Source organism: Leptodactylus fuscus, chromosome 1, assembly GCF_031893055.1.
Source record: "Leptodactylus fuscus isolate aLepFus1 chromosome 1, aLepFus1.hap2, whole genome shotgun sequence".
Classification (NCBI taxonomy): domain Eukaryota; kingdom Metazoa; phylum Chordata; class Amphibia; order Anura; family Leptodactylidae; genus Leptodactylus; species Leptodactylus fuscus.
The window spans coordinates 50,674,554-50,689,540 of NC_134265.1; the positions used below are offsets into that span (position 1 = coordinate 50,674,554).

Below are 14,987 nucleotides of genomic sequence, written 5' to 3' on the forward strand. Positions count from 1 at the left end.
AGATAGGGAATATCTGGCCATAAACTGCAGCGGCGCACAGCTGAGATCTGTCACATGTGGATGCGGATGATTGATATTTCCCTTGTCTGGATAATACAAAGACTTGCTGCAATGTTATCCAAAGCCAGGAGCTGTATTTACTGTATACAGTCCAGCAGCAGCCAGTGGAATACAAAGGAAAGATTTGGGTTCAACGTTAAAGGGAAACTGTCATTAGGAACCCACACCCTCAAACCTGCCCCACTGTCTTCTAAAGCAACTGGAGAGTGTGAAACCATTCCCCTTCCTATGACCCAGTCTTGCATAAATATGTAGAGAAACCCTTTTATTCAGTCAAAAGGGTGGAGAGTCAGCCAATAAAGTCAGGCTTTCAGCGCCCCTTGTGGTTTATTGATAGCCTTTAGTAGAGAATGTCACTTCACAGCTTTCCCGAAGTCTTGCGCATGCGCCGCGGTGTTGTGCTTGATGGCCCTGTATCTCCTGTGTCTCTCCTGATACAATGTGCAGAGAGCAACAAAAGAAATTGGAGGGGGACAGCGCACGCGCCAAAATCTGCACCACACATCCATCAGGTGCATAACCACAGCGCATGCGTGAGATTTCAGGAAAGCTGTGCTTTAAGAGAGAAATAATCTCTTAAAGGGGTGTTCCAAATAAAAATATGAGTGTTTTAAGCATTATTTCCATACTGTACGTCCATGGATATCCACAGAATATAGGTGAGATTTCCACCTATCAGTGGGATATCCACTGACCTCGGTGATACAAGAGACAGAACATGTATGTTGTCATCTCTCCATACTATCTCTACGTAGATGCAGCGACTGCCTTCAAAGTTAGGCTGAGGGCCAGTTATGGGTGAGAATTGGGATCCAAACCCATCAGACATGTTTAGTACAAAACCCATGCATGCTATAGAGTTAAATACACATTAACAGCTTGACATTGTATACAGTGCTTTAGTGACTGACCCTAGGAGATGGAACCCTTGCTGCCTGCATTAGTAATGTCCGTACACTTATGTTTACATTAGTACATAGATGAGACGTTACGTCGTGGCTTGTAATTTATCTGTGCACCATAGTAAACACAGTCCTATCCAGCTGGGAAGTCAATGGTCATTTTCAAGTGGTTTTTTCCTCCTAATTTTACCAGACATAAGAAAGACCTAATAATATGGTATTTCTGGAATGAGTAGAGAGAACAGTAACCACCCATCCTTTGTCCTTTACTGATATGAAATCCTAAAATTATCCTCAATGGAAAATGAGAATGTCCCTGATCCACATAAATGTTACGGCTCATTGATAAAAACATTCTGCATTGAAAATAAGTGTGTTGTATTTTTATATAGCTTTGCAGATATTTCATTATACAGTCCTATGAAAAAGTTTGGGCACCCCTATTAATCTTAATCATTTTTAGTTCTAAATATTTTGGTGTTTGCAACAGCCATTTCAGTTTGATATATCTAATAACTGATGGACACAGTAATATTTCAGGATTGAAATGAGGTTTATTTTACTAACAGAAAATGTGCAATATGCATTAAACCAAAATTTGACCGGTGCAAAAGTATGGGCACCCTTATCATTTTATTGATTTGAATTCCCCTAACTACTTTTTACTGACTTACTGAAGCACAAAATTGGTTTTGTAACCTCAGTGAGCTTTGAACTTCATAGCCAGATGTATCCAATCATAAGAAAAGGTATTTAAAGTGGCCAATTGCAAGTTGATCTCCTATTTGAATCTCCTCTGAAGAGTGGCATCATGGGCTACTCAAAACAACTCTCAAATGATCTGAAAACAAAGATTGTTCAACATAGTTGTTCAGGGGAAGGATACAAAAAGTTGTCTCAGAGATTTAACCTGTCAGTTTCCACTGTGAGGAACATAGTAAGGAAATGGAAGACCACAGGGACAGTTCTTGTTAAGCCCAGAAGTGGCAGGCCAAGAAAAATATCAGAAAGGCAGAGAAGAAGAATGGTGAGAACAGTCAAGGACAATCCACAGACCACCTCCAAAGAGCTGCAGCATCATCTTGCTGCAGATGGTGTCACTGTGCATCGGTCAACTATACAGCGCACTTTGCACAAATAGAAGCTGTATGGGAGAGTGATGAGAAAGAAGCCGTTTCTGCACGTACGCCACAAATAGAGTTGCCTGAGGTATGAAAAAGCACATTTGGACAAGGCAGCTTCATTTTGGAAACAAAAATTGAGTTGTTTGGTTATAAAAAAAGGCGTTATGCATGGCGTCCAAAAAGAAACAGCATTCCAAGAAAAACACATGCTACCCACTGTAAAATTTGGTGGAGGTTCCATCATGCTTTGGGGCTGTGTGGCCAATGCCGGCATCGGGAATCTTGTTAAAGTTGAGGGTCGCATGGATTCCACTCAGTATCAGCAGGTTCTTGAGAATAATGTTCAAGAATCAGTGACGAAGTTGAAGTTACGCCGGGGATGGATATTTCAGCAAGACAATGATCCAAAACACCGCTCCAAATCCTCAGGCATTCATGCAGAGGTCAATTACAATGTTCTGGAATGGCCATCCCAGTCCCCAGACCTGAATATCATTGAACATCTGTGGGATGATTTGAGAGCGGGCTGTCCATGCTCGGCGACCATCTAACTTAACTGAACTTGAATTGTTTGTCCAAAATACCTTTATCCAGGATCCAGGAACTGATTAAAAGCTACAGGAAGCGACTAGAGGCTGTTATCTTTGCAAAAGGAGGATGTACTAAATATTAATGTCACTTTTCTGTTGAGGTGCCCATACTTTTGCACCGGTCAAATTTTGGTTTAATGCATATTGCACATTTTCTGTTAGTACAATAAACCTCATTTCAATCCTGAAATATTACTGTGTCCATCAGTTATTAGATATATCAAACTGAAATGGCTGTTGCAAACACCAAAATATTTAGAACTAAAAATGATTAAGATTAATAGGGGTGCCCAAACTTTTTCATAGGACTGTATATGCCTTCTATTTCTGCATGGAAAAATGTTTTGGTCTTATAAGGTTTTTATAAATTCATTGACGTTCATTTATCTTTTCATGGTTACTGAGAAGACCCACTACAAGGGGGAAAAGTCTAAAGATGGGCATACACATTAGATGAATGTTGGGCATACCTGCCAGCTTCTGTGCTGTTAAGTGAAGTGGCAGCAGTGCTCCCTGAGTAGCGCTTACTCTTCACAGGCCATGTTACGTCATATTTATCAGTCAGATGGTATGGCCGTAGAACATATGTATAACGCTATGATTGCTAAGTGCTCAAGAAGAGGCTGCGGCGTTCACCCGAACACTGGTGGATTTTCTAATAGCTGGGGCCCAGGTGTCTGACTTCTACCAATCTTTAATTGATGACCTATCCAAAGAGTCTCCTCTTCAGATTTCCAGTTTTGTGTAGTTTGCATTTTTGGCTTTCCGCCATGGGTTTGCTCAGTGGTTAATATCAGACACAATCGGGCTAATAAGTGGCATCCTCACAACATGGAATCTGTGAGGAGGATAGACACAAGTGTCCTGGAAAAAAAAAAAAAAAGCTGGGGCAACATGGTGGCTCAGTGGTTAGCACTGCAGCTTTTCAGCCCTGGAGTCCTGGGTTCGAATCCCGCCAGGAACAAAACTGCAAGGAGTTTGTATGTTCTCCTTGCAGGACTGATAGGACAAAAAAAAATGTACATTGTGATCTCTATATGGGGCTCACAATCTACATAAAAAAAAGCTTACCTCACTATCTTCCATGGAAAACAATAGGAGACAGATTCTGGTCAGAATCTAGGTGAAAACCAATACTTGATTCCTATATCCCAGGAGTAGCCTCTAACAGCAACTGTTGATGGCCTAGAGGATATGGTTTTCTAATATGTGCTACCAGAATTGATGGACATTAGCGTTAGTATGCAAGTCTGATGTAATGTTAGGAAACATGGAGTCAATTCCAATAACCAATGATTGCACCAAAAACCTGAGTTGATCAGGAAAGAAGTGAATGTCTATGCTACCACCAAATACTCAATTGCATGCAGTTCCTCAAAAAACTATCGTACTGCTATAAAGAGATTTGACTATTACATGGAAAGATGGACATTGTCTTCAGTAGAAAGTACAGCAACATGCATCCTGTTAGACTTATTACTGGAACATAATGGATTCGTCCATTCAATGTCATAAACAGGGTGTCCATACTATAGAAGCATCCTGGGAGAGTGCCATAGGGCAGGACAACAAGGGTGTACATACCATAGATTCAACACAACACAAGAGAAATTGAAAATATACTTATAAAAAGGTATAGGGGCACCCTGACTATCTATCACAGAGTGTTAAGAATACAGTCATGGCCAAAAGTTTTGAGAATGACACAAATATTATATTTTCACATGATCTGCTGCCCTCTGGTTTTTATGTGTGTTTGTCAGATGTTTTTATCACATACAGAAATATAATTGCAATCATATTATGAGTAACAAAAGCTTATATTGACAGTTAGAATGAGTTAATGCAGCAAGTCAATATTTGCAGTGATGACCCTTCTTCTTCAGGACCTCTGCAATTCTCCCTGCCATGATCTCAATCAACTTCTGGACCAAATCCTGACTGATAGCAGTCCATTCTTGCACAATCAATGCTTGCATTTTGTCAGAATGTGTAGGTTTTTGTTTGTCCACCCGTCTCTTGATGATTGACCACAAGTTCTCAATGGGATTAAGATCTGGGGAGTTTCCAGGTCATGGACCCAAAATCTCTATGTTTTGTTCCCTGAGCCATTTAGTTATCACCTTTGCTTTATGGCAAGGTGCTCCATCATGCTGGAAAAGGCATTGTTGATGGCCAAACTGCTCTTGGACAGTTGGGAGAAGTTGATCTTGGAGGACATTCTGGTACCATTCTTTATTCATGGCTGTGTTTTTAGGCAAGACTGTGAGAGAGCCGATTCCCTTGGCTGAGAAGCAACCCCACACATGAATGGTTTCAGGATGCTTTACAGTTGGCATGAGACAAGACTGTTGGTAGCGCTCACCTCATCTTCTCCGAATAAGCTGTTTTCCAGATGTCCCAAACAATCGAAAAGGGGATTCATCAGAGAAAATGACTTTACCCCAGTCCTCAGCAGTCCACTCCCTGTACCTTTTGCAGAATAAGTCTGTCCCTGATGTTTTTTTCTGGAGAGAAGTGGCTTCTTTGCTGCCCTCCTTGAGACCAGGCCTTGCTCCAAGAGTCTCCGCCCTCACAGTGCATGCAGATGCACTCACATCTGCCTGCTGCCATTCCTGAGCAAGCTCTGCACTGCTGGTAGCCCGATCCCGCAGCTGAAACACTTTTAAGAGAAGGTCCTGGCGCTTGCTGGTCTTTCTTGGGTGCCCTGGAGCCTTTTTGCCAACAATGGAACCTCTCTCCTTGAAGTTCTTGATGATGCGATAGATTGTTGACTGAGGTGCAATCTTTCTAGCTGCGATGCTGTTCCCTGTTAGGCCATTTTTGTGCAGTGCAATGATGACTGCAAGTGTTTCTTTAGCGATAACCATGGCTAACAAAAGAGAAACAATGATGCCAAGCACCAGCCTCCTTTTAAAGTGTCCAGTGGTGTCATTCTTACTTAATCATGACAGATTGATCTCCAGCCCTGTCCTCATCAACACCCACACCTGTGTTAATGGAGCAATCACTGAAACGATGTTAGCTGGTCCTTTTAAGGCAGGGCTGCAATGATGTTGAAATGTGTTTTGGGGGATAAAGTTCATTTTCTAGGCAAATATTGACTTTGCAAGTAATTGCTGTTAAGCTGATCACTCTTTATAACATTCTGGAGTATATGCAAATTGCCATTAGAAAAACTGAAGCAGTAGACTTTGAAAAAATTTATATTTGTATCATTCTCAAAACTTTTGGCCATGACTGTATATAGGTCCCGAGGTAAACCTGAAAGGGGCTCATTTTTATCTTTGTTCTTTATTTATGACACTGAATCTCATCTCATTTTGGGGACCAAATCCATCTTAACAAATTCTTTTTCCCAACTTTTTCTGTTACAGATAATGGTGGGCAGACGATGACTGGTGGTAACAATTGGCCTTTACGCGGAAGAAAACTGACCCTCTGGGAAGGAGGAGTACGAGGAGTTGGCTTTGTCACGAGCCCCTTATTGAAGCAGAGAGGTGTCATTAGTAAAGAGCTGATCCATATATCAGACTGGCTGCCAACATTAGTGCATCTGGCTGGAGGTACGATCAATGGTACCAAGCCTTTGGATGGATTCAACGTATGGAATACAATCAGGTAATTTTATTCTGGACTTGTGATAAGTTAAAGGAAATTTCTGATTTATAAAGACATGTCATACTAGACAGTTAGATTGAGTAAATTTCTGATACTCAGCCATCAAGGGATCCCACTAGTTCTTTAACCCAAAACTATTTTTCCTCCTTAAAGGGGTGTTCTAATTCATCCCCCCGTTGCTCAAACTTAAAATTATAAAATACACATACCCACATCTCTATTCAGCTGGGAATCCAATAGAGAGTCTCCATCCAGGTCTTCAGTCCCCCTGACCTTTGATCCTCATGTGAGCAATGTAGCCAATCAGTGGCTGAGCAGTAATACTCCACTCAACTAGAATGATTGGCTGAGGCATTAACATGTGTGTAGAAGATCAACAAAAACCGGAGACCCCAATGGTGACTTTCCACTTTATCCCTGGTCAAATGGAGACATGAGTATCCATATTTTATTATATTAAAGCCTCTGCAGAGGGGGGGGGAATGGCATAGAACACCCCTTTAAAATAGACTGTCCATTAGATTCATTGTGTTCTTATCCACTTACTACGGTGTAAGTAAGACTATTCTTTCTGAGGTCGATGTCATGCCTGTAATATGACTACATTTTGTGGATATGTCAGAAAATTCTGTTTTTAAAATCTGCAAGGCTTCGATACATTCATGTTTTTTGACACATTTTTGTGCACAAACAGGAGCATATTCATCAAGACTAGTGTATCATAAATCAGTCTTAATGATGCCTGAAATGGTGGAGAAATCGACAGATTTATAACAAGGCTCAGGCCGTGTCATGAATTGGATGCATCCAGTGTCGCCCTGTGCACTGTCGCCCTGTGTAAAAAACACCACTTGTTACTAATTTAGTTGTAGGTGGCATTAAAAAGTCACAATCCAGCAAAATACTGGTGTAGATTCTTCATGATTGCTTGTATCCCGTCTTAACTTTAGTGCAGCACTGCTGGCAGCCATTCTTCCCTTTCGTGCAGCACTGCTGGCAGCCATCTCTTAAATATTAAAGTAGGGGAAGGGACCAGCCTCGCGGAGGACAGGCAGAAAATCAGCGCTCACCCAGTTTTTTTGGAAAATGGAAGGCAACTTTATTTTGGCACCACGCGTTCCGGGCAAACAGCCCTTTTTCAAGTGCAATAATAATCATGCCACTGTGGACAGTTTGCAAACTGTCCACAGTGGCGGGATTGTTATTGCACTTGAAAAAGGGCTGTTTGCCCAGAACGCGTGGTGCCAAAATATAGTTGCCTTCCATTTTCCAAAAAAACTGGGTGAGCGCTGATTTTCTGCCTGTCCTCCGCGAGGCTGGTCCCTTCCCCTACTTTGGTCTGACGTCCCCGAAGACGTTTATCAGCAGCTGCCTTCCGGTTCTACCGGTTTTCTTTATATCACGTCTATTGGTTGTTGTGTTCAACACAACCAGGCCAGGTGAGCGGACACCTGTATTGCTTTATATATCTGTTTCATATACCAAAGGTATCACACAAAGAACGGCTCGGTGCCGGGGATTTTGTTTTCTTCTCATCTCTTAAATATTGTCATGTTTCCTCTGCTCAGTCAGTCAGAACCTTTAGATGTAGAGCTGAGTGCTGCCCCATTGACCAGTCCAGAGGGATTGTGATCTTACCTTTAGGGCTAGTTCACACGTGAACTGCCCGCGCGGGTTTTGACACCGAGAGAGACGCAGCGAGCCGCGTCTCTCTCTGGTCAAAACCCGCCTGCTGCGACCATCGCGGTCGCGGCTTTCCCCTCCGCTGTCGGCTCAAATGAATGAGCCGACATAGGAGGGTGCTGCCGGGAGCGGAAGCCGCATAGACCACCATTGTAAGGGGAGGTTTTTGACGCGAAATCTGCTGTCACAAACCTCCCCTGGGCTCACGTGTGAACGAGCCCTTACTGCTCCTTCTCTGCCTGTGATTACGTTTCTAGTTTGGCTCTATGTTCCTAGATCTAAGCATGTTTTCTGCTGATAAGGGAGCATTTACTACCATTATTAGTGTCCATTACTAGCATCCGTTACAATAATGTTTACAATGGACACTAATAGATCCATCAGAAATCCATTAAAAGTCCCAATGATTTCAATGAGATATGATCCGTCCATTACTGTCCATTTTCATCACATCGGTTACCCTGAAGTCGTCCATGGCCATCTGCAAGGAACCTTAAAAACATTAGATGTACGTTTGTGTAGGTATGCTGTACCGACATTGAATGGCCACTTTATTAGAGACACCGGCTCTTTTATGACTGGAGCTTCCCTGTATGGAAAATTAGACTGGTGACCCCAGAGTGCAACATGATATTCAGTAAGTAAGTTTTCCATGGGTCAGGTTCAGTGTGAATCCACAGTAAAATGAGATCTCAAATAAGGCCTGGTCATTGGTGCTTGACTAGCTTTGTACCGATATTTCATCAAATAAGGCCCAATGCACTACTAGATTCATTGCACATTACCATACAGATAATCCTTAGACTGCCGGTAGAAATAAAAGAGCAGAGATGTAGAAATGTAAAGAATGTTCCGTGTTGGAAAGTCAAAGAAACTCTTATCGCACAACTGAAATGTCAAGGATATAAATTCTGGAATTTTCCAAAAGGACAACTAGATTATCAGAACTTGGAAAATCAGGGCGATATTTTGAGGCTATTCCTGTGATTTGTTACTAGTCTGCGACCATGTTCTGTTGGGTAATTCATCTAACAATATTAAATCATTGTTTTACCTTGGCTATAGTGTAGGCTAAACTTAAAATACTTTTTATTCGCTTAAACTTTAGGGTTAAAGCACATGCTTGCCTTGGTAAACCTATATAAATGTACTAGAGAATGCATAAATAGCAATTTTCTAATATAGTACTATTTTGGTAAGCTCTTCCTTATAATGGAGAAATTAATAAAACCAGAAGCAGAAGGTAGAAGGAGAGAATTAAATAAAAGTTCCAACATTATATATGTCCGTTCCAACATTATATGTGCTGTGGGGAAGGTAGCTTGGTGCCAGCAATGGTGTGGACCCAACCAGAGACAGGGACACCATGTCTGGTGCAAACAGGTTTATTTGAAAAAACAGCAAAATAAATAATCCTTCATGTCAGGCACAGAATAAGCAAAGTAAAAAACGTCAAACCAAACCCTGCTTGCCCGAGCACTAACTAAACAGTATAAAATTGCCTAGAAGTGTGGATTACTACCAGCCGCATGAACAAAACAAAGTAGCCCAGTACAGTCTCACCAGTCTCTGTGTTTCAGGACAGACCCAGACGCCTCCTCTCGCTCCCAGGATCTGCCCTGTACTGCAGGCTCTGTAGCCTTTTATGGCCCAGTAATGATCCCAGGACCCACACCTGGGGCTGAGGCCTATACAAGACCCGCCCTGAAACCAGGGGCTGATATACCGGGACTCCTGTCCTTACACAGTTTATGGAAAAATTATGCACATATCTATCTTGTGTCTGGAAGGACAAACATGGCATGTGAAATTTGTTTCTCGTAGCTGACCCCATAGTAAATTATATCAGTAATGTCATCTGGTATAAAGTGCTTGCAGGGCTGTACATACTTAGCCTAGGGCTACATGACCAAAAGTTGCTATGTCGTCCTGCACCAATGTAAATTAATGAAGTCATATTGCGACCCCAAGTGTGCTACGATTGAAATTTCTGGGCGCAATCAAAGTTTTACACATATATATATATATATATATATATATATATATATATATATATATATATATATATTTTAGAAGCACCTACAGGTGAACATCCCCTATAATGGCCTGTATACATGTGCACATATACAATTTATCTCTGTAGCATAAATCTTTTCACCGTGAAGTGTTCTTGGGATTAAGATTGGAAAGTATCCCCAACAAATTTAAAGCACATTGGGTAAATGTATTACCTCATCCACACCATCTGGCATAGATGCACCATATTATTCCTTCCTGGCCCAAAGTGGGTAGAGCGGGATGGAGACTATGGTGGAGACTCCTCACCCTCACAAATTTGCTATAATTTATCCCAGAAAGCTAGTGTGAGTTATACCTGAACTACATACCAGTTCCTGTTATTAATTCTGCCGCACAGAAGTAAGCCAATGTATATTTCAGACGGATGTCGAACCAACCAAGGACTTAAGTGAGACTGGTGTACAGAACCCCAGTCTTAATAAATTCCCCCTATTACATGTGTATCAGCTGAACCTGCTGTTTTAGAAGGGACCAGAGGACCATCTAGTTTGTATGGGGATATCCTGACTTTTCCACTACCTGATGCTTTAGTTCTCAGGAAGATGAGCCACATCCAGAAGTTTACGGTGGGCGAAGGTGAAAGGCAAAGTGCTGGAGTCCCGGTATATAAGCCCCAGATTCCTGACTTATGTGTGGTCCAGTGCATGTCTGGAGTAGGCTTCAGCCCAGGTGTGGGTCCTGAGGCTTGTTACTGGCCAATAAAAGCCTGCTGAGCTTGCACTTCAGGGCAGATCCTGAGAGGAGAGGATGTGCCTGGGTCTGTCCTGACACTTTTGGTTGATTTTGTGTGTTAGTATTTTCTATTTTGGTTCATGCTTAGAGAAGCAGGATTTTGTTTGACGTTATTTTGCCTGAAGTTAAGGGCTAGTTCACACGTGAACTGCCCGCGCAGGTTTTGACACAGAGAGAGTCGCGGCTTTCACCTGCGCTGTCGGCTCAAATGAATGAGCCGACATAGGAGGGAGCTGCAGCCGGGCGGAAGCCGCGCGGCGCAGCCCGCGCGGCTTCCGCCTGAAGAAAGAGCATGTCTCCATAGACCACCATTATAAGGGGAGGTTTTGGACGCGAAATCCGCTGTCAAAAACCTCCCCTTATACTCACGTGTGAACTAGCCCTAAGGGCGTATTTTATTTTGCTCATTTTTGTGCCTGATGTAAAGGTTTATTTATATTGCAGTTTTTCCTAAATAAACCACTTTGCTGCAAAATTTGTGTCCCTGTCTCTGACTGGTTGTGTCCGCACCACTGCTTCTACTGAGCTACATTCCCCACCATGGTTACAGATTTCTCCCCTCTTCCTGAGCTGAACCGGGTATGCATGTGTATGGGGCAGTCTGGTGAGATTGCTATCTATACGTGTATAACCGGCTTAACATTTGGCAGTTCAGGTTCTGGTTATAATCCCAGGTTTCCATTTCTCTGGAGGAAGTTTCCAGTGAGTGGAGTAAAGATTGTTTTTCATTAGGAAAGGAATGTTTCATTTCCGCAGCTGTTTTGATCTTGCAGCGTTACATGTGACTTCTTCCCAATAAGGAATCATCGCGCTAATTTCTCGACTCTTCAGATGACAATACTTACAATATGTCATCTTGACTTTTTTCATCATAAGTGTTCTTTTTTGGGCAAGACTGCAGCGAGAAATCAAATGTTTATATGAGACGAATTATTATTCAGTGTGTTTATTGTGTTTAGTAAAACTAAAAGCCAAGTAAAGGTTTTCGTACATGCGAGGTTAATGCAAACATTCGCCAGTAATTATGTAGATTTTAAGTAAATTAACAAATGAGCTGACAAATAAATTTAATTTATGTATAAAATACCTAATAAAAATCACTTCTATATATGGAAGAGAAAGACTACGTGGGAGGGTTTCGTGAATTGTTCTACACCAACTAGTGGTTTATTCCTCTCTTACCATTGAGAACACTTGTACAAGCAGCAACACCATCGCTGATGTGAAGAGGTTATTGCATATTGTCAAACCGGTCTGCTATTGTCAACCAGTCGTCTCTATATTATCGATATAATGACACCAATACCAAATGTATGCCATTTTTCTTCTGTTTTAACCCTCTTCCGAATTCAAAACTTTGAAAAATACAATAATTTCTTTGCGTCACCATATTGTGACCCTATAACTTTTTAAGATTTACATGTACAGAGCTTTATTTTTGCAGGACATGATATAGTTTTAATGTACATGATTTTGGGGAACATTAACATTTTTTGATGACTTTTTATTCACTTGTTTTTGGGAGCCAAAACAAACAAGCAATTCGGACATTATTTATTTACTGCGTTCCAAGTGACGCTCCAAGGTGGCAATCTGAAGCCATACGGCAGCCAAATTCCTCGGTTGCAATTGACTGAGGCATCTAAAGTATAAAATGCCCCCAATCTCGGAGATCCAGTGGATATGGCACTCTCTCATTTCCTGAGTGGACACCGTGTTTAGAGCCCTGACATCCACTATATTATTAGGGTCCATTCACACGAAGGCTAGCAGAAAAAGGAACCCATTGAAGTCAATGGGAGGCGCTTTTTTTTTCAGCGCTGAAATTCCACACCAAATTCCTCACCATTTTCCTCTGTGTGAATGGACTCTTACAGAAGATATTAAAAGGTGATGTATCAATTTTTTTTTCTAGCTAAAATGAGATTTTTTTTGTCTAATATGATCTAATTTTCTGATTGTAGATTTTTTTTAACTTCAGGGGTTTTTTTTATTATGGGGATTGACATCTCTCTGAGCTTCTTTTCTGCTCTGCAACTTCAGCAATTTAATGATATGTATTATCTCATAGTCATACTCAGAGGAAAAAATTATCTGGAGTCAATTCATTGAGTTCTATGGGATAGTTTTCTGGACATGTTCTGTGCGAGAAGAGGGAGTAAATAAACAGTGACATCATCTATTGACATCATCTGTTGATGCAATGATGAGTCAGAGGAGATATCTTCTATTATAATCCACTACCTGTCCCCTCCATATATCTTCAACCTAATATCCTGATACCTGCCCACACGTAACCTCAGATCCTCCAAAGACCTCCTACTCCGCTCTGCTCTTATCTGCTCCTTACACAACCATCTCCAAGATTTCTCCCGTGCATCCCCCATACTCTGGAACTCCTTACCAAGACACATAAGACTGACCCCCACAATCACAGGCTTCAAGAAGGCCCTGAAGACTCAGCTATTCAGGAAGGCCTACAACCTCCAATAACACTATCACCGCACTGCCATCTGTACAGTCTCCCCCTCTCCTTCTGCCTCTACCCTCCTTCCCTCACAGACTGTAAGCCCTCGCGGGCAGGGCCCTCTACCCCACTGTGCCAGCCGATCACTGTCAGTATTATATCTACCTGTATATTTTGTGTACTGTATGTATCCCCCAAATGTAAAGCACCATGGAATTAATATAATAATGTACAGCACCATAGAATTAATGGTGCTATATAAGTAAACAATATTAATAATAATCCAGTCAGAGATATAATTGTGGTAACTGAATTGCTAAGTACAGTATTAGTCTTAATAATTAGTATTATTAATATATGTCAGATCACTGGGTCTCAAACCACCAGGTTCCCCAGTGATCAGGAGAACAGGAAACTGAAAGACCTCCATGCCTGTACCTTGTAACTGAAGCTGCAGTATGTTGGCGTGACCAATGCTCCATTCATTGCTATGGGGTTGTCAGAGATTACAGTCCCGGAAGCTCCATAGCACTAAATGAAATGCCCTGATAACACGAGCGCACTCACTCTATTCACAAGGAGAAGGCATGGGGGCTTTCCTGATCGCTGGAAAGCCCAGTGGTTGGACCCCCAGCAATCTGACACTTATCCCCCAGCCTGTGGATAGAATGGAGAATAACTCCCATCCCATGTATGAGACTGTGATAGCATTGGGCAGTACTGTCAGTGACCGACGGATTCACCCCCAGTGTGAGAAAGGAGCACTATCGGACGTCCTTCCACCTAAACCTGGTCAGGCTGTAAAATCAACATCAGACTAATCGAAGATCACTCCGTACAGAGAACTAAATGATCCTGAGTCTTTCTTTTCTTTTAGTTGCTGCGACTCCTAGTATCTTTTCTATCTGCTATGAGCTTGTAGGTGTTCTTTCTTGTAATATATTACTGTATTATCCATGCTGCTATAATACACTGAATCTCCCCATGGTGGGACTATTAAAGGATTATCTTATCTTGTTGTATCCTATCTTATCTTATTAGTGTCCCTAATGGAACAGCGCCTTTAAAAGAAATCTACCATCTCCCCCAAAGCATATTCAATTGTGACCACTTGTTACAGAGCACATTACACTCGGTCTATACAGAAAATTCAGACAGCACATCTTAATGTGAACGGGTGCAAACTACTATGGCAATAGTACATATTACATTGCAATATTACAATATTACAGTGCGAATACAGGGCAAGTGGGATTGAAAGCCATCCTCTACTCCTAAATGGCCTTTGGAAGATTGGAAACTAAAATTCCTATTCTATTCCCATTAAATAGACCTGTGCAATTGGAAGGAGAGCAAGTCTATTGTGGAGGCAGCCTAAGGCCATTTTTGGAGTGTGGTATGGCTTTGGATCCTATTTGCCTTGTATTTACATTTGTAGACATATTCAGGCTCCAGGAGAGAGATGTTTAGTGTAGGGACCCTTCTGAATGAGGTTTCCTTGTTGGAGAAAGTACAGGGCTTCTTACTGTGTGATCAAATATGTATAACGAAGAACCTCTTATTTATATGTGTAGTTTATAGATCAAATTTATTTATCTCTCATTTTATATGCCCTGATGCTGTGTGCATTTTCTGCATCTATCTATCTATCTATCTATCTATCTATCTATCTATCTATCTATCTATCTATCTATCTATCTATCTATCATCTACGGTATCTATCTATCTA

The 14,987-nt window shown here is 41.6% G+C and overlaps 1 protein-coding gene across 1 annotated transcript in view; it reads left to right on the top strand.

Annotated features, from left to right (window-relative positions):
• The window catches only part of ARSB (arylsulfatase B), a 99,467-nt gene that overhangs the window by 47,065 nt on the left and 37,415 nt on the right, over positions 1-14,987 (top strand). Inside the window, exon 5 of the mRNA XM_075270158.1 lies at positions 6,054-6,297. Coding sequence (XP_075126259.1) covers positions 6,054-6,297 — 244 coding nt within the window. The remainder of the gene's footprint in view (positions 1-6,053; positions 6,298-14,987) is intronic.